General features: G+C 40.8%; 1 protein-coding gene across 5 annotated transcripts in view; it reads left to right on the top strand.

The window, feature by feature from the left end:
• Positions 1-27,961, top strand: part of PCDH15 (protocadherin related 15) — a 1,497,017-nt gene that overhangs the window by 1,231,604 nt on the left and 237,452 nt on the right. For all 5 annotated transcript variants that reach the window (XM_030569599.1, XM_030569597.1, XM_030569596.1 and 2 more), the window contains 2 exons: positions 17,994-18,299; positions 18,999-19,223. In XM_030569599.1, coding sequence (XP_030425459.1) covers positions 17,994-18,299; positions 18,999-19,223 — 531 coding nt within the window. The remainder of the gene's footprint in view (positions 1-17,993; positions 18,300-18,998; positions 19,224-27,961) is intronic.

The raw sequence follows: 27,961 nt of genomic DNA, 5'->3' as shown, positions 1-27,961 counted from the left end.
AGAATCCTGCTACAGTAGATGGAGTGAAGAGTCATAGAATGTACATAGCATTGCATATGTTTTCTGTAAGTGAGCTGGTAGGTAGTGATTTGATTTTAGTTCTAGGCCTTATGCACAGGAGCCAGCAAACGGAGCTGTAAACAGGGGAGTTTCAGTGGGAGTTCTGTTGGAGGAGCAGGTTTGTGTAGTGTGTAGTTTGTAGTTTGTGGATTGTATTGTTTGTGTGTGTGGAGGCTGCTAGGGGCAGTGTGCTGGGAGAGCAGCGGAGCCCTGATTAGGGGGCAGGGCTTACCTGATTAGGGGTCCTATATAAGTAGCCAGCCAGTCAGGCAGCAGCACAGACAGCTGCAGCAGCACAGGAGCCAGCAAACAGAGTTTTAAATAGGGGAGTTTCAGTGGGAGTTTGCAGGGGAGACTAAGACAGAGGAACCGACAAGCAAGTCAAGGGATAGGGTGGTGGTCTGGTGCCTGCTGGGGGCTTGTGTTGTGTTGACTACCAGGCGGCAGGTGGGAAGGCCATGACTGATACAGAGGCAGCAGTGAAAGACGCAATGAGGATGACTGGATGTGGAAGCTGTGGCATGTACATGATGCTGGAGGGGGCGCCTGAAAAGAGCTTTGTCTGCATGAAGTGCCGCCTGATAGAGCTGATGGAAGAGAAGATCCGAGGACTGGAGATGCAGGTGCAAACTCTGGTTGAGTTCAGAAGGGGATTTGAGCAGACAATGGAGGACAGACACGAGGGGGCTGAAGGGATAAGCTCAGATGTGCAGATGGAAGCAGGACCAAAGAATTCAGAGGAGAGACTGCTGGGGGAGGAAAGTGGACGATGGAAGCATGTGACTAAGAGAACCAGGCAGAGAAAAAGACGGGCCAGGGAAGGAGAAATAGAACTCAGAAACAGGTTTGCAGAGTTGGAAAATGAAGAAGGGGCACAGCAGGTGGTCGCTGAAGGAGAGAGGGCAAGGAAAAAGAGAAGAGCTGATAGTCCTGCAAGAGGAGGGAAGGAATCAATGAAGACAACACCAAATATGAGCCCCAGGAGGATTGCAAGGGGGAGTAGGAATCGAGAGGACTTGCAGCCGGTGGGTGCGGGAGATAGACCGGAGAAGCGCACTGTCACCAGGAAAAGGCAGGTCTATGTGATTGGAGATTCCTTACTGAGAAGAATAGACAGGCCTGTGACTAGAGCTGATCGGGAGAACAGAAGGGTGTGCTGTATGCCGGGTACTAAGATACAGGATGTGGACCTGAGGCTGAAAAGGATACTAGCAGGAGAGAGGAAGAATCCGTTGATTGTCCTTCATGTGGGAACGAATGATACGGCTAGATACTCTCTGGAATGTATCAAGGGAGACTATGCCAGACTGGGGAAGACGCTTAAGGAAATCGAGGCTCAGGTGATCTTCAATGGGATTCTGCCGGTTTCTAGAGAAGGGCAACAAAGGTATGACAAGATTATGGTGATCAACAGATGGCTCAGGCAGTGGTGCTATAAGGAGGGCTTTGGGATGTACGGCCATTGGGAAGCATTTACGGACAGAAGACTGTTCTCTTGGGATGGACTTCACCTGAGCAAGGAGGGAAATAGACTTCTAGGATGGAGACTCGCCGACCTGATTAAGAGAGCTTTAAACTAGAAATTTGGGGGAGATGGTTGGGAGATGTTCGGGAGATCTCCACACCGGAATTTAACCTTGAGAGGGAAGTAAACAAAGTAAGAGGGGATACAGCTGTGGACAGAAGAATTGGCATAAGGAGGAAGGGTAGTGTAGATAACAGACTAACAGGTGATGTTGGTGGTAGAATGTCTGTGCCTAACAGGGTACAGAATGTGAGTGAAGCCAAACGGCAAAAATTAAGATGTCTGTACACTAATGCGAGGAGCCTAGGGAACAAAATGGAGGAACTAGAGCTAGTGATGCAGGAAGTGAAACCAGATATTATAGGGATAACAGAAACGTGGTGGAATAGTAGTCATGACTGGAGTACAGGTATCGAAGGTTATGTGCTGTTTAGGAAAGATAGAAATAAAGGCAAAGGTGGTGGAGTAGCATTGTACATCAATGAGGAGGTTAACTGTAAAGAAATAAGAAGTGATGGAATGGACATGACAGAGTCTGTCTGGGCAAAAATCACACTGGGAAAGAAAGCTACTAGAGCCTCCCCTGAGATAGTGCTTGGGGTGTGCTACAGACCGCCGGGATCTGATTTGGTTATAGATAGAGACCTCTTTAACGTTTTTAAGGAAGTAAACACTAATGGGAAATGTGTGATCATGGGAGACTTTAACTTCCCAGATATAGACTGGAGTACAAGTGCTAGCAAGAATAGTAGGGCTCAGATTTTTCTGGATGTGATAGCTGATGGATTCCTTCACCAAGTAGTTGAAGAACCGACAAGAGGGGATGCCATTTTAGATTTGGTTTTGGTGAGCAGCGAAGACCTCATAGAAGAAATGGTTGTAGGGGACAACCTTGATTCAAGTGATCATGAGCTAATTCAGTTCAAACTTGATGGAAGGATAAACAAAAATAGTTCTGGGACTAGGGTTTTTTATTTCAAAAGGGCTAACTTTAAAGAATTAAGGAAATTAGTTAGGGAAGTGGATTGGACTGAAGAACTTGTGGATCTAAATGCGGAAGAGGCCTGGAATTACTTTAAGTCGCAGCTGCAGAAACTATCGGAATCCTGCATCCCAAGAAAGGGGAAAAAAACCATAGGCAGGAGCTGTAGACCAAACTGGATGAGCAAGCATCTCAGAGAGGTGATTAAGAAAAAGCAGAAAGCCTACAAGGAGTGGAAGAAGGGTGGGATTAGCAAGGAAAGCTATCTTGGTGAGGTCAGAACATGTAGGGATAAAGTGAGAAAGGCTAAAAGCCAAGTAGAGTTGAACCTTGCAAAGGGAATTAAAACCAATAGTAAAAGGTTCTATAGCTATATAAATAAGAAGAAAACAAAGAAAGAAGAAGTGGGACCGCTACACACTGAGGATGGAAAGGAGGTTAAGGATAACCTAGGCATGGCCCAATATCTAAATAAGTACTTTGCCTCAGTCTTTAATAAGGCTAATGGGGAGCTTAGGGGTAATGGAAGGATGATAAATGGGAATGTGAATATGGAGGTGGATATTACCACATCTGAGGTAGAAGCCATACTTGAACAGCTTAATGGGACAAAATCGGAATGCCCGGATAGTCTTCATCCCAGAATATTAAAGGAACTGGCGCATGAAATTGCAAGCCTGTTAGTGAGAATTTTTAATGAATTGGTAAACTCAGGGGTTGTACCGTACGACTGGAGAATTGCTAACGTAGTTCCTATCTTTAAGAAAGGGAGAAAGAGTGATCCGAGTAACTATAGGCCTGTTAGTTTGACATCTGTAGTATGTAAGGTCTTGGAAAAAATTTTGAAGGAGAAAGTAGTTAAGGACATTGAGGTCAATGGTAATTGGGACAAAGTACAACATGGTTTTACTAAAGGTAGATCGTGCCAAACCAACCTGATCTCCTTCTTTGGGAAGGTGACAGATTATTTAGACAAAGGAAATGCGGTAGACCTAATTTACCTCGATTTCAGTAAGGCATTTGACACGGGTTTACATGCGCAATTATTAGTCAAATAGGAAAAGATGGGGATCAATATGAGAATTGAAAGGTGGATAAGGAGCTGGTTAAAGGGGAGACTACAACGGGTCATACTGAAGGGTGAACTGTCAGGCTGGAAGGAGGTTACTAGTGGAGTTCCTCAAGGATTGGTTCTGGGACCGATCTTATTTAACCTTTTTATTACTGACCTTGGCACAAAAAGCGGGAATGTGCTAATAAAGTTCGCAGATGACACAAAGCTGGGGGGTATTGCTAACACGGAGAAGGACTGGGATATCATACAGGAAGATCTGGACGACCTTGTAAACTGGAGTAATAGTAATAGGATGAAATTTAATAGTGAAAAGTGCAAGGTCATGCACTTAGGGATTAAGAATAAGAACTTTAGATATAGATTGGGGATGCATCAGTTGGAAGCAATAGAGGAGGAGAAGGGCCTTGGGGTATTGGTAGATCACAGGATGACTATGAGCCGCCAATGTGATACGTGAAAAAAGCTAATGTGGTTTTAGGATGCATCTGGCGAGGTATTTCCAGCAAAGATAAGGAGGTGTTAGTACCGTTATATAAGGCGCTGGTGAGACCCCAACTGGAATACTGTGTGCAGTTCTGGTCTCCCATGTTTAAGAAGGATGAATTCAAACTGGAACAGGTTCAGAGACGGGCTACTATGATGATCCGAGGAATGGAAAACCTGTCATATGAAAGGAGACTCAAAGAGCTTGGCTTGTTTAGTCTAGCCAAAAGAAGGCTGAGGGGGGATATGCTTGCTCTTTATAAATATATCAGAGGGATTAATATTAGAGAGGGAGAAGAATTATTTAAGCTTAGTACCAATGTAGATACAAGAACGAATGGGTATAAACTGGACACTAGGAAGTTTAGACTTGAAATTAGACGAAGGTTTCTAACCATTAGAGGAGTGAAGTTCTGGAACAGCCTTCCAAAGGGAGTAGTGGGGGCAAAAGACATATCTGGCTTTAAGATTACGCTTGATAAGTTTATGGGAGGTATGGTATGATGGGAGAGCCAAATTTTGGCAATTGATCTTTGATTATCGCCAGATAAGTATGCCCAGTGGTTGGTGATGGGATGTTGGATGGGATGGGATCTGAGATACTGCAGAGAATTCTTTTCTGAGTGCTGGCTGGTGAGTCTTGCCCACATGCTCAGGGTTTAGCTGATCGCCATATTTGGGGTCGGGAAGCAATTTTCCTCCAGGGCAGATTGGCAGAGGCCCTGGAGGTTTTACGCCTTCCCCTGCAGCATGGGGCACGGGTCACTTGCTGGTGGATTCTCTGCAGCTTGAGGTCTTCAAACCACAATTTGAAGACTTCAATAACTCAGGCGTAGGTTAGAGGTTTGTTATAGAAGTGGATGGGTAGGGTTCTGTGGCCTGCTTTGTGCAGGGGGTCGGACTAGATGATCACATTGGTCCAGTCTGACCCTAGAATCTATGAATCTATGAATCTGTATCTGAGTTATCTTCACTGTATTAAGACACAAATGAGTGATCACAGGAATCAGAAAGTAGCAGCTACCACAGAGTCTTCAAAATAACTTACTTGTTATACTTCTCAATGAACATTATTAGATTAGAGTGCCAGCAGCATGTGTGTCATCTCTGTTTTCCTTGTCACAGTCGTTGATGAGATGAAGCTGTTCAGCAAGGGATCATATATTTAATATTTTTAAAGTCTAATTTATATTCATGCAGATGTTCTGACTTTAAAGAAAAATTAATTCAGGCTTGCATATAACCTTGCCCTTTACACAAAAAAAATCCGTTATGTTAGGCCACAGTTAGATTTAGCAGTATATATCTGCTCTTCAGTTTTGTAAGTTCGTGTGTGGATATTTTACATTTGCTTAATACATTGACCTTTAACTACTATGAATAAGAATATGAGAAGGGAGAGTTAAATTCTAGAGAGACAAACCTCAAAATGATGTAGAGCTGTGATGCTCAGTATTTCTTTCACCAGAGCCTGCAGAATCCATCCATGGTTTTTTATCAGTATCCACCAAAATCTCAAAGGACATTTATGGTCATGTCAGGGTTCCCTCCCCACTCTCAACTCTAGGGTACAGATGTGGGGACCTGCATGAAAGATCCCCTAATCTTATTTATACCATCTTAGATTAAAAACTCCCCAAGGCACAAATCCTTCCTCGTACCTTGGGTTAGGTAATGCTGCCACCACCAAGTGATTTAAACAAACATTTAGGGAGGACCACTTGGAGCCCTACCTTCCCGAAATATCTCCCCAAGCCCCCACGCCCTTTTCCTGGGCAGACTTGAGAATAATCCCCCAAGCCCCTACCCCTTCTTTCCTTGGGAGGCTTGAGAATATATCCTCACCAGTTGGTACAGGTGAAGACAGCCCCAAACTCTGGGATCTTAAAACAATGAAAAATCAATCTGGTTCTTAAAAGAAGAATTTTAATTAAAGAAAAAAGGTGAAAGGAGTACCTCTGTAAGATTAGAATGGAAGATAATCTCACAGGCAATCAAATTCAAAACACAGAGGGTTTCCCTGTGGGCAAATCTTTAAAGTTACAAAAAGAAAACCAGGAATATCCTCCCTCTCAGCACAGAGAAAATTCACAAGCCAAAATAAAAGTAAATCTAATGCATTTCCTTGCTAAATACTTACTAGCTCTATAGGAGTTGGATTTCTTGCTTCTTTGATCTTGCTCCGGTCAAAGCCGCATGGAACAGACAGAACAAAGCCTTCCCCCCACCATTTGAAAGTATCTTGTCCCCTTATTGTTCCTTTGGGTCAGGTGCCACCCAGGTAGTTGAGCTTCTTAACCCTTTACAGGTAAGATGACTTGATGCTTCTGGCCAGAAGGGATTTTATAATACTGTATACAAGAAGGTTGTTACCCTTCCCTTTATATTTATGACCGGTCACAATGGACTTTGGGAGAGGTTTGAATAGTGGTGGATCAGGTGCTGAGTAGAGGGACTCTAGTGATCCTGATGCTGGATGGGAAAGCTTTGTAGGTGGGGGCATTTGATCTTCCGTCCTCCATCCCCATAAATAGTGTAATGCTGACAGACCCCAGTTGTTGGCAAGTGGGATTGAACGTCTGGAGATTAGTGCATGAGCCTCTATCACATGAGCTAAAAGCCAACTGGCTGTTAGTTAAGTCTGTGGAACAGATCTCTCTCTCTCTCTTTCTCTCTCTCATGTCTCAGTGCCAGTAGATGGGACAGAATGCCCCACCCGGGAGGTGTGTGGGTTACACTAGCACCCAACTTCAGGGCAGCACTGCTCCACAGCATCTTGAAGTGCTACTTTGCTTTCCCCTAATCAGAGCTCTGTGAGGGTGAGGGAATGGGAGAGTGAGGAGATGCATTATAATTGGGGTTGTGGTTAGATGGAGCAAAGTGGCAGCTGTAGGGCATACCATTTATGACAGGTAGTTTAGTTATAAATTGTGAAACATTGAAATTTCAATCTTGTTTGTAGATTAGTAGACTATGTATATAAATTTCAAATATAAAGAGAGTATTAATGGATAGAAAGTAATTTACTCTCATCAATATATTCAGGGAACTTCTGATTTCACAACACACTGGTGTCTGAGAAATAGAGTCTAAATACTATTCTTGTACTTATTTTATTAAAACATTTCACTATGTGCCTATAGCTATGTCCTAACTGTCACATTCTTTCTTACTTTCTTATTCTAAAATCGGTACTAGTGGAACATAAAGGAAGAACTTCACCGTGAAGATTATGCAGTATGGCATAGACAAAACATTCTGTATTTAAAATTCGTCTCTGGATCTCTGCTAGATACGATGACATTTCCTAACTGCTATCTTTAAAAACACCTACTAAAAAAAATAAAGCAATTCACTATTAATGTTAGAATAGTTAGTTGTATCTGATTCTCATTTGGTAGTCCAGTATGTTGGTGACAACCAGCTAGACATTATGTTTCCAAAAGTTTCACCTCTTAATAATGAATCAAATAGATGAAATATTGTATTTAGGAATTTGGGGTCAGTACTTAACAGATAAATGTAAATATTCACATGGAAAGTGAAGATCATAGGCTAAATGAATTCATAAATAAAATGCTGGCCTTACTCCTCTGAGATGATGCTTCCTGCCAAACCTAATTACCTAATAAAGATTTCTTCACAACTAGGGGCTTGGCTACACTGGAGAGTTGCAGCGCTGGTGGAGGGTTTACAGCGCTGCAACTTAGTAACTGTCCACACCTGCAAGGCACATCCAGTGCTGCAACTCCCTGGCTGCAGCGCTGGCTGTACACCTGGTCTGCTTGGGGTGTAACGATTGCAGCACTGGTGATGCAGTGCTGCTTATCAAGTGTGGCCACCAAAAGCGCTCTTATTGGCCTCCAAGGTATTAGGAAGTATCCCAGAATTCCTGTCCACAACAAACCGGAAGAATGGCTGAACTCCGAGCTCCCTGGAGCTACTTATCTAAAAAACAAACACAGCTGCTCTTTGCTCCAGCGAGTGAGCGGAGGCAGGGGAATTGCTTTGGAATGTCCACAGCTGTTTGCTTGAGGAGAGAGGGGAGTCCGTGTTGAGCAGCTGCTTATGTGGTCTGAAGGCTATTTAGGAGTGCATAATTTGCATTTAGTGAATAAGAGAGGGGTGGGGGAAGGGCTCGAAACTTTTAAAATGATTGAAGATTGGTGCTGTGTATCTTCCAGTCCTTAGAAGTTGCAAGGCAGGGAGCTGAGAACAGTGTCAGTTCCAAAAATCCACTCTCTCTGTCTCCCCCACGCTCCCTGTCACACTCCACCCTACCTTCCTGTTTTGAAAAGCACGTTGCAGCCACTTCAACGCTGGGATAGCTGCCCACAATGCACCACTCCCAACAGCGCTGCAAATGCTGCAAATGTGGCCACACTGCAGTGCTGGTAGCTGTCAGTGTGGCCACACTGCAGCGCTTTCCTTACACAGCTGTACGAAGACAGCTGTAACTCCCAGCGCTGTACAACTGTAAGTGTACCCATACCCTAGTAACTGCATACTAAGGATGAAGTGGCTAAGCATTTGGAAATAATTAGTCCTATTAAACTTATTGTGACCAAACTAGCAGGAATTTGCAAGACAATGGCAAATGCCCGCAGTACTGACTCAATTCACAGCAGGATTTTTAAAACTTTTTTTATAGAATGGGACCACATGTTAATAGAGAAATTGTGGTATAAACTTGTTCCCTGCTTCCTGTTTGTGATTGTGTACCCCCCCACTTTTGTGATCATAAAACTTCTTGTGGTAACTAAACAAGTATGTATGTGAAATTAGGGGAAAATATTAATAAATTCTTATCCGTCTTACTGTGATGTAATAGCTGCAAAAAAGAACAGCCAGTACCATCGAGTGCTTCACAGATTAGAGTTTTTGAATTGCTTTTCTACAGATTATAATGCCCTGAACTGTTCTTAGACTCTGTTCAAAACAATTTTGATATAAATATAATGTTGTATATGCCCAAAATATGATTCTTTAAGAAAATCTGTGAAACTTTGTTTTCATCGTTAAAAATGGTTAATTATCTCAGTAGTTACAAAATGTTAACTAAACAAGACCAAGTGATTTGCTAAATTTATATTTTGCCACAGTTTTTTTGTGACAAAACCAATTTTGATTGTCTGAAATGTAGTATCACATAACTATGCATTCGTATGCTAAGTGGTATTTACTATGGAAAGTACTCTGTTAGGATAGTTATTTTCATTAATAAGACTGATTCTCATAATTCATACTTGACTTTAGCTCTCAAAATGTTAAGCTATATCTATAAAGGATTATATATAAAAGTTTGTAAGTAAAGGATGACTGAATTCAGATATATATTTGTTTAGAAATCTATATCTCAGTAGATCATGTCAATTCTTGTCCCCTTCTCTAGCTGCTTTTAGGGTCTCCCCTGCAGTGCAAAGTAGCTGGAAAACCAATGGATCCATATCACTAAAGATATACAGGTGTCTAGTGCCTCATGCAGCTTCCTGTTAACCATGGCTTGGAACTGAATCCAAAACCCCAGGCCATTTTTGTTGTACCTAGACTAAAGTATTACCCCTGCCAAAATCATCAATCAAGTTGCAAAAAATCACAGGAATGATTTAAAATCATGAGACTTTTAAAAATAATAATTTGGAATTCTTTTGGTTTGTCTTCTGGTTTCTAAGACTTTAAAGTACACTGTAGTCACATTTTTAGGCTATTAGTCGCAGCCATTGGAGTGAAAATTGTGCATCTTTTTACAAGAAAGCTGAGATTCTCACAATCACTTGACTCCACATGTTATAAGAGTTAACAATAATGAGATTTGGATTTGTGGTCCTATTTTAATTTGAGTTAATTCCTTGCCAGTGAACATAGTTATTGACACAATTGTAAATGGTGGTTATTTTACAACAAAAAAACTTCAAAAACAGACTCCAAATAGAGACTGCAGAACTTGAATTAATATCCAAATTAGATACAATTAACTTAGGTTTAAACAGAGACTGGGAATGGTTGGGTCATTACACTAATTGAATCTATTTCCCCTTGTTAAGTATCCTCACACCTTTTTGGGTCATCTCAATTGTCACTTCAAAAGTTTTTTTTTCTCCTGCTGATGATAGCTCATCTCGGTTGATTGGCTTCTTACAGTTGGTGTGGCTACTTCCACCTTTTCACGTTCTCTGTATGTATAAATAGCTTCTTGCTATATGTTTCAGGCCATGGCTACACTGGCACTTTACAGCGCTGTAACTTTCGCACTCAGGGGTTTGAAAAAACACCTCCCTGAGCGCTACAAGATATAGCGCTGTAAAGCGCCAGTGTAATCAGTGCTGCAGCACTGGGAGCGCAGCTCCCAGTGCTGCAAGCTACACCCGTAAGGGATGTGGTTTACATACAGCGCTGGGAGAGCTTTGAAATTTCAAGAGTAGCCATACCCTCAGTCTATGCATCCGATGAAGTGGGCTGTAGCCCACAAAAGCTTATGCTCAGATAAATTTGTTAGTATCTAAGGTGCCACAATACTCCTGTTCTTTTTGCGGATACAGACTAACACAGCTGCTACTCTGAAACCTGTCATTATGTGAAGTTATGAATTCCCTCTCTATGATATTATTAGAACTTGGTAAAGATCAGACAGCCCAGCTTAGGTAAAGGTGATAAATAGGTCTTTCCTAGACAAAGGAATGTGGGTTTATTTCAGTTTACATAGTAGTAATAAACAAAGCCATCAGGGTAAACCAGCAGTGGTTATCCTGATCCTGAACTTGAAAGACAATATTAATAAGACTATTGCACCTCAGAGAGAGACAGGAGATTAAATCCCCAAGAAACCTTCCTGCTTGCTTTATAAGACTAAAGCAACCCCTTTGGGGATATAAGGAACAGAGAGAGATTCCATCTTTCATCGTTCACGTTAGAAGACAAAGAAAGCAAGCAATTTTTTTTTGGTGCCTGGTATTGGTGCCAGGTCCTGACCAGACTGGTCAGTAAAAGCTAGAAAGGAGATTGTGGGTGAGAGAAAAATGATCTTGAACTAAGACTGTATCTTGCTAGATTAAGTTTTAGGGTTTTAGATTAATATTTTCACTTTTATTTGCTTTTGTAACCATCTCTGCCTTTTTATTTTACTTAGTATCACTTAATCCATGCTCTTTTGTTAATAAACTTGCTCTGCATTCATTATAAATCACAGTGCTGTGTAAGTTCAATAGAGTGTGTGCTTCTGGAAAGTTAACAGGTTGAAGAATTTTACTGTCTCTGTAAATGTCCAGGAGAGCGACTGGTCCCTGCAATAGGATGATTTGGGGGCGAGTTCAGGGCTGGAAGGGCACTAGGTCAGCCTGCAAGGAGTAACCAGGTTGAGCAAAGTCAGGGTGAGGCTTTTGGGCTGCTAGCAGGTTGTTGGGGTCAGAGCTCTGGATCAAAGCTGCACAGCCACAGGACATCCAGGGTCACAAGACAGACAAACATACTGTGTTCAGTCTCAGCAAGGCTTCCTTCTAGTGACATCATTGTGGGAAGGTGTGGCAGACATCAAGGAAATGCCAAAAGACCTGTGAACCTTGGCACATTATCCTACTGTTGTTTTAATTGTTAGCTTCACCCACCTTTGCATACCTAAAGTCTATACGACCAGACCCTCAGCTGATGTAAATTAGAACTATGGCAATTTACAGCAGATATGGATCTGGTCCAAACATTTAGATGCATATCCTAGTTACTTGCTTAAACTTGCTTTATCATTGCTTAGTATCAGTTTGTCAAACCATTTATCTGAGGGCTGTTATCACAGATAAATAGCTTCAGTATTTTTTTTTATTTTTCTACTTATGAGATTACAATGCTCCTTTCAATGATCAGTGGTGTATATTTGTACATAAGTGTGTTAACACATATTTTTATACACCAAATAATTTAACTGATGTCTCACTAACTGTATAGTGTATTATAAATTAGGACCCTGGATTCAACATGGATAACACAAGGCATTTAATTTATGTATTTATTTATTTATTAAAAAGCGAGAGGGAACAGAGGAGGGATTCTCCTTCCCTCTACAACCCCTATACACTGATATAAAACCTCTTACCTGTCCAGGGGAGAATTTCCCTAGCACAGGCAGTCCAGAAGACATCTGTAGGCTACCTCACACAGGACCTCTTGCAAACACCAGTGTAGGGGACAGGGTCATGAGATAAGAAGTTATGGCCATTCTGAGCACCTCCAGGTTGCAGTGCTACCCCTAGGCAGCGCAGGATGAGCAACTGTCAGAAGAGCTTTGAGCTACTTTTATTTATGCACCAGCCCAGAATCCCAGGACTCCTCTCTTTCTCGCTCCAGGGCTCCACCTGTGTGTGCTTCTCCTCTATGAGGAGCAGCACATAATCCCTCCCCAGTTATTGGATAATATTTAGAATACAGCAGCAGTGTTGATGGTCTGTATTTATCCCTGGCTTACATCCATTGACTTCAGTCAATGAATTTTGGATGAAGTTGGTTTTGTATCTTTTATATGGATAATAAAATCAATAGACTGGGAATTTTACTAGACAAAGTATATGTAATTTTTATTAGGGGAACTATTTCAGGATTTTCTTAGAACATTTTTTTTAAGCTTGGACTGTTAAACTAGTATGTAGCAATGCACAGAAAGACTATGATAAATTAATACTGGACCTGTTTTGATCTCTAACCAATTTTACATAGGTGCAACTGCAGTGACTTCTTTCACAGAACTTCTGATTATTTGCATGCTGCTATAAACGAGATAATAATCAGGACAAAGCATTGATAGTCTCATGAAACTTGTAAAATAGGTATATATCCAGAGACATACACAACTGATTTAATAAAATGAGCATTCACGGCTCTCAGGAAACAGGGTCCAAATATTAAGATTTTGGGCTGTCATTTAAAGTGAGCTCCATTAAAATATAGTAATCTTTCGAAAATGTTATTTCCTTGTTAGAAAGAGAAATAAACTTTACACAAGCAGCAAAGAATCCTGTGGCACCTTATAGACTAACAGACGTTTTGGAGCATGAGCTTTCGTGGGTGAATACCCACTTCTTCAGATGCATGTGGTGGAAATTTCCAGGGGCAGGTATATATATGCTAGCAAGCAAGCTAGAGATAACGAGGTCAGTTCAATCAGGGAGGATGAGGCCCTGTTCTAGCAGTTGAGGTGTGAAAACCAAGAGAGGAGAAACTGGTTCTGTAGTTGGCAAGCCATTCACAGTCTTTGTTTAATCCTGAGCTGATGGTGTCAAATTTGCAGATGAACTGAAGCTCAGCAGTTTCTCTTTGAAGTCTGGTCCTGACGTTTTTTTGCTGCAGGATGGCCACCTTAAGGTCTGCAATAGTGTGGCCAGGGAGGTTGAAGTGCTCTCCTACAGGTTTTTGTATATTGCCATTCCTAATGTCTGATTTGTGTCCATTTATCCTTTTCCGTAGAGATTGTCCAGTTTGGCCGATGTACGTAGCAGAGGGGCATTGCTGGCATATGATGGCGTATATTACATTGGTGGATGTGCAGGTGAATGAACCAGTGATGGTGTGGCTGATCTGGTTGGGTCCTGTGATGGTGTCGCTGGTGTAGTTATGTGGGCAGAGTTGGCATCGAGGTTTGTTGCATGGATTGGTTCCTGAGCTAGAGTTATTATGGTGCGGTGTGCAGTTACTGGTGAGAATATATTTCAGGTTGGCAGGTTGTCTGTGGGCAAGGACTGGCCTGCCACCCAAGGCCTGTGAAAGTGTGGGATCATTGTCCAGGATGGGTTGTAGATCCTTGATGATGCGTTGGAGGGGTTTTAGCTGGGGGCTGTATGTGATGGCCAGTGGAGTCCTGTTGGTTTCTTTCTTGGGTTTGTCTTGCAGTAGGAGGCTTCTGGGTACACATCTGGCTCTGTTGATCTGTTTCCTTATTTCCTTGTGCGGGTATTGTAGTTTTGAGAATGCTTGGTGGAGATTTTGTAGGTGTTGGTCTCTGTCTGAGGAGTTAGAGCAGATGCGGTTGTACCTCAGTGCCACACCATCACTGGTTCATTCACCTGCACATCCACCAATGTAATATACGCCATCATATGCCAGCAATGCCCCTCTGCTATGTACATCGGCCAAACTGGACAATCTCTACGGAAAAGGATAAATGGACACAAATCAGACATTAGGAATGGCAATATACAAAAACCTGTAGGAGAGCACTTCAACCTCCCTGGCCACACTATTGCAGACCTTAAGGTGGCCATCCTGCAGCAAAAAAACGTCAGGACCAGACTTCAAAGAGAAACTGCTGAGCTTCAGTTCATCTGCAAATTTGACACCATCAGCTCAGGATTAAACAAAGACTGTGAATGGCTTGCCAACTACAGAACCAGTTTCTCCTCTCTTGGTTTTCACACCTCAACTGCTAGAACAGGGCCTCATCCTCCCTGATTGAACTGACCTCGTTATCTCTAGCTTGCTTGCTAGCATATATATACCTGCCCCTGGAAATTTCCACCACATGCATCTGAAGAAGTGGGTATTCACCCACGAAAGCTCATGCTCCAAAACATCTGTTAGTCTATAAGGTGCCACAGGATTCTTTACTGCTTTTACAGATCCAGACTAACACGGCTACCCCTCTGAAACTTTACACAGTTAAATTTAGTAGTTTAATTTTCTACAGTAATAAATCTTTTTCCAGATTACTATTGTTACCTTAATGAGGGCTGACTGTAATCCAGTTAGCAGCTGTTTAATTGCTATCATGTGGCTCTGGTTTAAACTAAAGCCATTTGGGCACATGCCACAGCCTCACACACATCTGACATGGATTAAGACTATGGAAATACAGCTTGCTGCTACTATCTCAGCTAAAATCCCAATACCGTAGTCTGTATTTCCTATATGCTTACTTATCCCAAAACAGATTTTTTAATTTATTTTGCATTTCTAAGTTTTAGTTTTCTCATCAACTAGCTGATGTCATCACCTTTTCTGGTAGTTCCCCAGTGTCTCATCCACTGAGATTTTTCTTCACAAAACCAAATTATGTACATGGGAGTAGAAGCACTTGCAAGCTAAGTAGACACAGATCAGATGCAGGTAGTAAGACGCTGATTACAAAGATGTGTTAACTATAGATAGATCATTGTAATGTTGCAGCCACTACTGCTTATTGAATTGATGTAGTACAAGGGGGCAAATGTGTGCTTTTTCTCATTAACCACTTTAATTAACTTTTAATTGATTTCTAGCAAGATAAATTGTTTCATTATAGTGTCTCACACTGAACACTTTGGTAGGATATTAAACATTCATGAAAACTTCCTGATAGTAGTGCTGATAATCAGCAATTTTGATGTTTTGTTATTTTCCTCAACATCTGTAGGTTCATTTATAAATGTAAACAAATGAAGCTACCTTGCTCACAAAATACACTTACCTTACATGACCTTATTCACCATGACTTCATTTAATTAAAAGGGAGGAAAAGGAACAGGTCAACACTCAAACTATGTTAAGACCCTGGCAGTTAGTATGAGATGATTATCTGAGTTGCATGCCCTCTAATAAAAAATAAAATGGACACCACTTATATGTAGATAAGTTTATTTTGCTAATATTTAGAATATCATGTGTATGGGTTGTATGCGCTAGTATGAGTAAAATAATGTTACCCAAAACTTGAACTAAATCAAATAATCTCAAACGTAGGATTACTATTTTAAAGTATTTTTTTCATGTTTGTTCACTTCTTTGCTTGTGAAGATGGAAGTGGAAGTATAAAGTTTAAAAAGAGAAGCCAAACTCAGTCTCATGGAATAGTGTTATGGGCCTGTTTGGAATTAAAATGCCCAATTCTATGTTGCATTCCACTCCAGGGCAATTTTTCAGAGTAATTTAGATAAATTTTGAAGTATCTGGAATTTGTGGTGCTTATCTGGACTAAGTCACTAAATACTTTAATTTCACTCATTGATAATTGTTTGTTCTGTAGCTTTCTCCTGAATATTCATCTATATCTCCTGTATAGTATGCTGAAATTCCTAACTTAGAAAAATGTATCTAGCAAAGTTTGCAGACCCAACATTTAAAAACTGGTACAATTTTTTTATTTTCTCTAGATTTCAGTTTACCATGTGAATGAAAATTATTCACAGCCTTCAGTGTAACTGTAAGAACTCTTTTGAGTGCTAAAATCAGTAACGTAGCACACTAGGGATTTTATGGTCTGAGTCATCCTAAATCCTATTTTAAATTACCTCAAAGATATTTAAACATTTGTGAGATGATGCCAAGGAAATGCACAAAAACATGCTTGCAAATAATGCTATCAGCAAATATAGAATAAACCTTTCATGACAATGTTACTGTCTTGGTCATGTAAATACCAATAAAGTTTAAAGAACATAACTAGTAAATAAACTATAAAAATGAAATGATGCATCAAGGAGAAAGTGTTTAAAATTACTAAAATAGTAAGAATTGTAACAATAAATTAAAATACATAAGTTACCTCACTAAACACACCATTATTCATTTCTTGTATGCAGCCTGGATTCTATGACGCTTGTAATGAAATTGGAGTTTTCCTATTGATTTTTAGTAGGAGCAGAAATGGGCTCTTGAATACTTTTCTTCAGATTGAGCATCTCATAAGACATAGACCCAGATTCTTAGTTGTGCTACTGGGCATTGCTAAGGCAGGGAAATCTCAGAGGCTCTGATCCAGAGGTCAATTTTCCATTGGCCCAGTATTTGGTATAGTTAAGAGCATTCTGTACATTGCCATTAAGAGCTGTTATGTCCATCAGAGATCATGACAACACAGCAATATCCTGCTATGTCTCTACACTTGGTGCTTGAAGATGGGTTGCATAGGATGTGGCTATTCCAGTTCTACATCAAATTGGGGCTCCTCCATATTGGAGGAATTCTCAGCTGGGAAAATCCTAAGCCATAATGGCCCCATTGCTCCAGTGGACTACTTCAAGGGGTTGCAAGCATGGGGGAAGAGTCTGGCTGATACACTCTTTCCTCAGTTTGAGCATATGAATTCCCTTAACAGTAACTGAAGTCAGAGACTTGCAATGCAATGCACACATTGTCTTGTGGTTGTAGCAACAACTAGGTAAAGAGGGGCTGAGTTAAAGGCACAGTGGCAACTTAGATATGCGCTTCCGTTCTCTTTTGATTAATGCTATAACTTAAATACCTTTTAAAGTGTATTTTTTGTGTTTAATTATACTATACCATGGTCAAACATATCATCAATATTGTCTGCTACAAGTTAACAGAATTTTTGCCAAGGCTGGTAAATGCCATGATTTTGCAAAGCTGCATCTAAGGAATAGTATTCAAAAATAATTATTTTTCAACCGTAACATTTTTTGCTCAGATGTAGGTTGAAGAGGACAAGAGGTGCTAAATTTAGATCTTTATGTAATATATTGATTGTAAATAACTCATTGTGACTAGTGAAACAAGACCTGTTACATGTATTGTTCAAAAGAATTAAGAAGTCATCAGACCCAATGAGCAAAGTTTTAACAACAATCACAAGCTTTGATATAATATACATGGGCAAATCTAAGCTTCCTCACTTTCCAACGTAATCCCTTCCATACTTATTCTAACAGTTTTCATAAACTAAATAAATACTATACAGAAAGTAACAATATGACATTTTTCATGTCAGGTGTAAGTGGAAACTTGAAGCCTCATCCATAAACCACTAAAGTCAATGGAAAGACTTCCATTGACTTCAATGTCCTTTGGATTCTTTTATATTAGAAAGTCGAATAAAAGGCTCACTGATCATGTCTGAATCTACTACACATATCTTTCAAAAGTATTTAAAAACAATATGGCTTTTTCTTTTCTTTTAGGCTACAGACCCAGATGCTGCAGTAAATGGCCAAGTACATTACAGCTTGGTAAACTTCAAAAATATTTTCCGCATCACATCAAATGGTAGCATTTACACAGCAGTTAAACTGAACAGAGAAATAAGAGACTATTATGAACTTACTGTTGAAGCAACAGATGGAGCTGTGGACCCCCGCCGTTCAACATTAACTCTGGCAATCAAAGTTCTGGATATTGATGACAACAGCCCTATGTTCACTAATGCCTCCTACACTGTCTGTGTTCCAGAAAACCTACCACCTGGCACAGTCTTTCTGCGAATAGAGGTAAGGCACTTTGGGTCAAAGAAAATGTTTTGTTAATCTTATTGTGTGAGGCTGTTCTCATCTAACTGGTTGCCATTAAAACCAAAATAAGAGATTAAAAAGGTGGGTGGAGAACTGATACCCAAACCTCCTTAAAGCCTTTTTCTCTTTGTGAAAATGGGACATTTGGCATAGGACAGGCAAGTGAAAAATATTAGACATATAGAAATTACATTTCTACTAAATAATAAAAGCAATGATGGAAAATCAGAACATAAGTAGAGTACTATTGAAATACTTTACAATGTGAGATTTTTCTAAATGTCAATTACATTACTAAAATACATTTGCATTCTCCAGTGAGGTTCTACTATATTGATATTGCCAGTTTCTTTTAGCCCCAAAGAGTTCAAATGTCCTTCCAAAATTTTAATCCAAATCTCTTAATTAGGCAAGTAGAACATATCTTAAAAGCAGCATCTGTTGACTAGCAGAGTTGGTTTTGAAAAAAGTTTGTTTCCTCAAGCCTACTGAAAATATATCTTGTTAAAATTAACTATTAAAATTATGAAAAAACAAATATGAATTGCACCAAAGAAAGCAAATGTTCTTAGTAATATCAAATAAATCAAATATATGTCCTGTAAAAATTGTGAGCTGGTGTTTTTCCTTGTGACTCTTCAGTTTTTTAGTTTTCAAGTAAATTCTCTTTTGCTATAGGCAAAGGATATTGACCTTGGTTCAAATGTTACCTATCGAATACGAACCCAGGAAGCACTGCCGTTTTTTTCATTGAACAAGTTCACAGGAGAATTATCACTTTTAAAATCCTTGGATTATGAGTCATTCTCTGGAACAGAGGCAACCTTTACCTTTCTAGTGGAAGCCTTTGATATCAGAGGAACTATGCCTCCAGGACTTGCTACTGTCACTGTGAGAGTAAAGGTAAGAGTAAAACTTTGCAGTCGATAACATCGTTTTCTCTCTTATACAATACCTCAGTAACCTTTAGAGGTCTTCCAGTAGGATGCAGGAGCACAAAAGCAATATCTTTATTTTCCTTGTAGTTTGTCCTATCCTCACTTTCAGTTTATGTAAAGCTGTTGCCTTTTTGTAGCAGTAACTTGTTCCTATTTAAAATGTACAGTGTATCACTATTGTAATTGCTTTGCAATTGCATGCAATTACACAGTTATGTGCTTGCTCATAGATTTATTACTTACAGGAATAGATCTGAGAATACTTCATAAATGAGTAAACATTTAATTCTTTATGATCCCCAAAAGGCTGGAATAAATACTTAATGGAATGGTTTGAAAAAATGACACCATCACATTTCAATTTAAGGTCGCATAAATTGTAATTTTATTAACCATTCTTATGCATTAAGTGCTGATGCTGCACACTACTTATATTTCAATTTCTGCTGCATAAAGGCACGGCCTTACAAAAGAAAATAGCTTATTTTGTGCGTCTTTTACAATATTTAGTCCTTATTCTGCCAGTGACTGGCTGTGAGAACTTGATCATTTAACTTTACCTCATCTTTCTCTCTTTCTTTTCCAATCTGTAAAGGGTGGCAATAATGATGTTCCTATTTGTAAAGTGCTTAAAGATCCACTAATGAAGTATTATATGAGAGATTCTTAATAAGAACTGCTGTTTATTTTGCTACTAGTCACAACTTGTCTGATGCAATTATATTGTCAGGATCCCAACAAGGGCAATGGGGACTCAGATCAGAGCAGGGGCAAATCTGAGGCTAGTAGTGGAGGAGTTTGTAGTCAGGTTTCAGGCTCTGGGTCAGGAGGCGAAGTCCAGCTCAAGCCAAGGTTGAAGCCAGGAGTTCAGGAGCAGGGAAAAGAAATATCGATTGCTGCTACAGAAGTTCCATGCTGTTGCCTGGACACTTCCTGGAATGCCTGTTAGATTTATATAAGATGTGAAGGCAGTCAGGAGCCACAAGGCTGCTGCTTGTCATCCCCTTTGAGGTGGGACTTTCCATGGGTCTATGTCCACATGGTTCACAAACTGGTCACAGCTGTTGTTGGTTGATGGAATAGAACTATAAGCAGCCTGGCAGTTCTGCAGGACTGGATTCTAGACTTGTGGGGTCTTACATTTTTCTGGGAAGGCGTTTTGGATTCCTTTATCAAGTGTCTGCTTCCTTGAATTTTCATGTCTGTGGATGAGCTGATTTTTGTGCCAAAAATGCCTTCTTCCTTCATTTTGTGTAGTTTGGGTAGGATGGTGTGGAGAGGTAGGTCATTGGTGTTTTAGTTCAGGAATAGAAGTTTGTATGTGAAAGCCACATTGCAGAGTCTTAAACTAAACTTTCAACTCTGGAGATGTGAGTTAAGATTTGTCCGCCTTTGTCTGACTTGTCCTCATCTGTTCCTCCATGAACGCAAGTCGATGCCGCACCATTTGTTGTGTTGCAAGCACATTCTTTCCATTTCTGGCCAAAGAATTTTGTCATGGGACCAGCCCAGCTCATTTTCGGTCTGCCCAGTGATCACTTGTGGTCTCTAGGTATCCAGTCACTGATGCAGGTTGTTCACCTATTGCAGCAGTGGGCAACCTGCAGCCTGTGGGCCACATGTGGCCCGTTAGGGTAATCTGATGGCAGGCTGCCAGACAGTTTGTTTACATTTGCATTTGTGATTCACTGTTCCTGGCCAATGGGAGCAGCGGGAAGTGCCACAGGGACATGCTGGCTGCTGCTTCCTGCAGCTCCCATTGGCCAGGAATGGCAAACCGTGGACACTGGGACCCGTGGGCAGCCATGCAAATGTAAACAAACTGTCTGGTGGCTCACCAGCAGATTACCCTGTCAGGCTGCAGGTTGTCCACTAACCTATTCTTTTGCCTGTGAACAACATGACCCACTCATTTCTGCTTTGCATTGTACATCGCCCGCACTATATCAGTTGCCTCTGTGCCTTCCGATCTCCTCATTTGTTAAGTGATCATGGAACAATATCTTACACATTTGCCTTTCCATTGCTATCTAAGTGACTCTCTGGGTGCCAGAGAGTTCAGATTTAATTGTGGTCATATATGAAATCAGCATGTTGGTTTTAACCTAGTGCTTGGTTAATATTTATCCACACTGTAAATTGCTACGTGGTTTTGAATAATTTAACTTGATTGTCAGTTTACTCAGAGCAAAGAAATTAGCATCATACACCTTCCCTGGCCAGCCCACAGTGATATCAGTGAAGTATCTTTGGTGATCCACACCTGCTTGTATAACCATAGAAAAACAGCCTGTTCTGTTGATGTACTCTGTGGTAAGGTGGGCTCCTACCACGTGCCAGGCTGGACTAGGCAGAAAAGGATTTCCTCTTCCCCTACACGGCATCTGGCGCCGGGTCAGACCTACCCCCAGACTTCTCCCCTGGCTTCAGGAAGCTCTGCAGACACCCACACCCACACTTCCTGTGCCCATCACTCCTCAGCTGCAGGGGGAAGGATCCCTGTACAGGGAGCTACTCCCCAATCTGCCCAACCCCCCTGCGTCCAGACTCCCTCCTATCCAGATCATCCTGCCGAGCCCCATCCCCCTGCATTCAGAACCTCTCCAATGAGCCCCACTCCCCCAGCACCTAGATCATCCTGATGAACCACCCATACCCAGATCCTCACCCCACCCAGCCCCAATCAGTTGCTCTTGGATCCCCACCCCACTGAGCACCACTTCCCCAGTATCTGGACCCACTATTGAGCCCTACACGTACAGACCCCCCTGCTGAGCTCTATCCCCCATGCTGAGACCCAACCACCTTCACCTGGACCTGCCAGCAGAGTCCCATTATTATTGCACCCAGAACCCTCTTACAAGCCCCTCTGTACCCAGATCCCCAATTGAGCTGCCTTCACCCAAACTGCCCCACACAGAACCCTCTTAACCCACACTTAGATCCCCCTACAATAAGCCCCTCCACACTTGGATCCTGGCTTGTTGAGCCTACCTGGTGCAGCTGACATGGATGGGCAGGGACCTGGGGTGTTTCTGGGGCAGGCCCCATCATTGCACTGTGTCAGGGTTGGATGCAGCCTCACTGCTGAGTCCATGTCCTAGGGGGTTAGGGGGGCTGAACAGTGATGTCTCACCTCTGTGCAGCCAGTGGCCTGTGCTCCTCAATGCCATGCTGGAACATCCACATTTATTTGACAAATACAATTTGCAGAATTTTAAAATATTGTGTGCAGAATTTTAATTTTTTGGGCACAGAATGCCCTCAAGTAACACTGCCAAGAGTCACAGTTATGTGTGGCAGGAGACAATTAATGATGCTGCATGTTTGCATGATAACAGTCCCTAGTATGAATTTTCCAGCTCCAAAATGATTTCCCACTGGCCAATAGCAATCTGGCATTGCAGACTTCCAGAATGTGATCACCACTTGCTTTTCCACTGCCAATGCAGCTCTCGTTAGGGTGTTCCTGAGCTGAAGGGCTGGTGTGAACTCAGCACACAGATCCAGGAATGTGGCCTTTCACATCCAAAAGTTCTGCAGCCACCGCTCATCACTCCATTCTGAGACAATCCCACTAGTCAGTGCCCATTTCTTCGGGCCAGAAGCAGCACTCCATCATCTGCAGTTGCTCAATGAACACCAACAACTTTGAATCATTTTTTGCTATTTCCCTTTGCAAACTGTCTTTGAAGATATTGTCATGTCCCCATTGTTGTAGTACTTCCTGTGTGTCTGCAAATACAGGAGAATCATTCATCCAATATTTGCAATGTTCATGAGGGCAGTGCAAAGCTGAATGGACTCCAGGCTTCTGTCAGAGATAGTGGGCACCAAAAAATTTCATGCAGATTTGTGAGATTTTCAAAAAATGGCACAAAATTATGGTATATGTGTAGCAGTATGGGATGGAGAAAGTTGCATGCTGATAACTTGAGTCCATGCTCCAAAAGATCCCTGGGGAAGTCATTTCTATTTTTCACAATACGTAGCAAAAATTTCCCCAAAGACATTGTGATGGATGGCAGTGCATGGCACATTGAGTTATCTACCTGTCGTGCACCACCCCTTGCATTAACGTACAAGCAGTCAAGTATGCACATGCCCAAGTGATGTACAAACTTTGGCAGCTGTATGCCAACGTATCTTGCGCCAACCAAAGTTTGTAGTATGGACCAGAGTCATTCCAGCCAACCCTTCGCTTCAGAACTGGCTGCTTCTAAGATTTCTCCATGAGCGTTGTTCACCTCTGATCCTTTCTGTGTAGACAGCCATTCCCAGGTCCCTTATGTTCAGACTGAAATTAGCCATCCTCATCTGTTGTAATGAATCCACAGGAATGAAGGGTTCCAATATCAACTCCTAATGATCCTGAAATCCTTACTGGGACCATATCCTTACTGATTACATTTAATTTAACATTTCATCCTTTTTTCTATACAGTTTACTTCCTAAAACAATTATTCCTTTCTGTACCTCTTTGAATAAATATTTGCCTAACCCACACCCCAATGTGACATGAATGGAAAGTCCAAGAACACAACAGCACAGAACTTTCTAACTCAAGCTTCAAATTAAGCTCCTCTAACGCCTTCCCCTAAATATATATGTTAAAGCTGAATGAGTTTTCTTGTTTCTAGTCGCCTTAAATGTACATGGCACTGGACTGTGCTTTCAGTAAGTGGCTTTAGCTGTTATCAAACTCCTCAACCTCACTTCAGTGTTTAATCACCCGAAAAAGCCATTTAGTACTCTACCATGCACATTATCCCTTAGTAATTAATTAGCTACTTTGGAGCTTGCAGAGCATGAATTATGAAAAATAGGTAGTTATACCAGATCAACAACTTGGATGTAATTAGGTTAAGTTTTGTTTAGTTTAAAAAAAATAGAAGTAGACCAGGTTTTTTTGTGCTGGTAGTGCACAGCACTTTTCCAGTCTAACTAAAATAAAATGTTGGTATACCATGATACATACGTATGTAAATTTGTAACATCTTATTGTTTTAATACATATTATTGCAAAAAGATAATAAAGAGGTAGTATTATGATCTCGTCCTGTCTACTCTGTGTCTTACTAGTTCTTTTTAATGGCTAATTCTACAAATGTTGCTTTTGCCTTCCTTCTCCATTAATAACTTGCCATATTTTTTTTCGTCTTTTGTGTCTCATCACATTACTATTCTCTGTTTTTGATATTTTGTACTAGTAAATTTGTTTATCTTTTGCTATGTGTGCCAACTGATGGACAGACTGCTATAAGGGTGAAACACCAAAACTCGGTCAATATGATCAAACAACAATGTTCACGTCTATTTTGTTTCTATGCCATATGCAAGACACATGTATTTTTCTGATCGGACTTCTCCACAGCAAATATAATTAGGTTTAGAATAAGTAGATTTTTATTGGTATATGTTTATTTCACCATATACATGCCAACTGACAAATTATTTCCATTGGTAATAACTGAAATTTAAACATAAGAAAAAATGCTGTTTGAGAATGTATTAGAGTTTGATTTAAGGATATTTATTTATTGTATTTTGGAATCTGATGTTGACAATATGAGTTTTAATGGTTATAAATCTTTAACTTTTTGAAACATAATGGCTGCTGTCATTAAATAATTGTTTGACTCCTCCCCCCATAATTTTGCACAACTGGGAAAATTTAAATAGTTTTAAACAAAATGCTTAAAAATAAATATACGTTGTTTGATGAAATTATTTTTTTAAAATAAAGGGAGGGAGGGGAAAAGATTGCCAATCCTAACTATAATGTCCTGCCTACAAGGTACTGAGCCCTTTCTGCACCTCCTGTTTGACTTAATGGTTCTCACCACTTCTTCAGAGTCGTTTCAGCATCTTACAGTAATGGAGCTATGGTTTCTAAGTTTCTGAAATAACAATTTATTGAAACACATTTTTTTTTTAGTTCTTTCTCATACTTCCAATGGATAATTTTCTCCCCACAGTCTAATGACTCTATTAAATATTTGTATAAATGGCATTTGTACTTGGGGTGTCCAAAACAACAGGAGATCTGGTATAAATAACAAGATTTAGCTAGCTGCAGTTCACAGATTTTAATGCTTTATATCTGTGCAGGGGGGAAATTGCATGGAGTTACTGAAGAATTATTGTAATGCATGTTGGTTTTGGTGGTATACAAAGCCCCATGATTCAGACCAATTTACAGAAAAAATTGAAATACATTTTGCACGGTTGGATATTTTGTCTCGTCTCCATATTTCCACTATATTTACAGATTTATTTCTTCTTTAATATTTATTTTCTTTTCACAAATATAATTGTCATAGTAGCAATGTAAATGCTAAGATAATAATCAAAATAGTTGTGTTTGCTACATTGTAAACATGCAAGTGCTATTCTAAGTGGCCTTTGTTTGTTTGTTTGTTTTTTTGGAAAGAATAATTTTCAATTGTTTTCCCACAAGGAATTACTCCTCTGATTACACGTTTATATGTAAGCAATACATTAAACATAAATTTAAATAGTCCTGATTTTCCTATCATTAAAGAAATATAAAGTGGCTCCATTGAAATCCTGTGAATTACACTTGTGCAAAACAAGTGTGAATGAGAGAAGAAACCATTTCAATTACTTTAACAACACATTTCTGTTAAAATAAAATATATGGATTACTGAACATCAAACATAGTTGAAAAACTGGATCATTTAGCTCCAACAGAAATCCCTAGTTATACACAACCTCTCTAAAGTCAATGTGAAATTAAGCAATTATTGCTGTTTAAAGACAAATTCCAAAGTCTCAATTCTGCTTATTAGTTTTGGGGCACTGTCATAAGAGCACTGGTATTTTACAAAGGTCCTAAAGTTATTCACCCTAGATATTTTCCTTCCTCACCACATAAATCCTCTAACCTCAGGCCATGCAGATAAGTTAACATAGCTAATACATAAACATAAAACAGATTCTCAGACACTTCTGCAGCAGCTAGAGATGATTTTCAACTAAGGGCCTGATTTACCATTGCATTACTCCAGTTGTATACCTAAGTAACTCCATCTTCTTCAGTTAAATCACATCACTGTAGAACTGGAATAATACAATCATGAAACACACCCAAAGATTTTAGAGAAGAATTTAAATGATCCTTGGAAGCCTTGCTGCAAGTTCTGAATTGTACTGCAGGAAGACTGATGTGATTCTGAACCTAAAAAGGGGAACATCTTAAAGATATACACTACCGCTAAACAGTTAATTTCAGTAAAGGAATTTAGATACAACTTTTAGATAATGTTTTCACCTCTTAGCTCAGAGAGCCGAGAAGCTTTCTATTGAGGAATAAGGAAAAACTATAAGCCAGAGAGTCCTTGTGATGTTTCTGATTCTCACCAAAAACAGGAAGTAGGGGGAATTTCATAAATACCATACAAAGCTATGGTGCTATATAAACATTTAATAATAAAAATATAGCCCTGGGGAAGTCAGGGCCGGTGCAGGGATGTTTCGCGCCCTAGGTGAAACTTCCGCCTTGCGTCCCTCTCCGCACCTGTGCCCTGAGGTGTCCCCCCCCCGCAGCAGCTCCCCCACTCTGCCCTGAGGTGCGCCCCCCGCATGGCAGCTCCCCATTCCCCACCCCAGCTCACCCCTGCTCCATGCATGAGCACCCCGAGCACGCCATTGCTGCTTCACTTCTCCTGCCAACCAGACTTGCAGCACCTAAGCTGATTGGCGCCACAAGCCTGGGAGGCGGGAGAAGTGAAGTAGCCACGGCATGCTCAGGGAGGAGGCAGGGCAGGGATGAGCTGGGGCGGGGAGTTACCCTGTGTGCCGCTCCCCCACTTACTTGCTGCAGGTGGCCCTCCCCGTGCTCCCCTGCCCCAGCTCCCTCCGCCTAAATCCTGGAGGTGACCGGTGCGACCGAAGATCCGGCCACTCCGGTTGCTGCCGAAGAAAATGGCGTCCCCCAAATCCCAGCTCCCTAGGCGACTGCCTGGGTTGTCTAAATGGTTGCACCGGCCCTGGGGGAAGTTCAGCTGTCTGATAGGCACACACCAGTGCAATGCCAGAATTTCAAATGATCAGACCTAAATGTAATTATTTCTTCTACTGTAAATCAAATTTATATGGCAAGTGTACTGAAAATGAATTAATAATCATTTAACAGTGCCAGCTATTTTGTCATGCAAACTTCAGTATATAGTCCGAGTGTCTTTGCTTATTCGAATCAAACTGTGCTTTCCTAGAAAATGCCTGCAAAGTAAAAACCATTTACTAAAATATAAAGCTAGTCCTTCCCAGAGAGCCTCATTATAGAAAGCATGAAATGATTATTCCATTTTATGATTCCAACCATTTCATATAGTACTGTACTTACAAGCAGAGATTTTAAGTGAAGCTCTGGCCCTGTTGAAGTCAATGGAAGTTTTGGCATTAACTCAATGGGGAGAGGTTTCCACATTTTGTATATACAATGGTGACACATGGGGACAACTGCTACAGGGGAGAGATTTACCCCTTAGAAAGAGCAGCAACTGTACTGCACCCCCTTTCCCTGGGGTTTCATCAGGATAAGGCAGCTTTGAATTATAGCTTAGATTCCATATTAAGACCTATCAGTGATAGTTAGCTGGAAGATGTGTGAAATAGTGCATCTCCCACCCAGCCCTGACTACTTTTGGGGCAATGATGGTTGGCTACAGACCTCTGGT

The sequence above is a fragment of the Gopherus evgoodei genome, chromosome 7 (genome assembly GCF_007399415.2).
Source record: "Gopherus evgoodei ecotype Sinaloan lineage chromosome 7, rGopEvg1_v1.p, whole genome shotgun sequence".
In the NCBI taxonomy this organism is placed as follows: Eukaryota; Metazoa; Chordata; order Testudines; family Testudinidae; genus Gopherus; species Gopherus evgoodei.
Note: the sequence above shows the minus strand (reverse complement) of the source record. Positions and strands in the feature narration are given on the sequence as shown.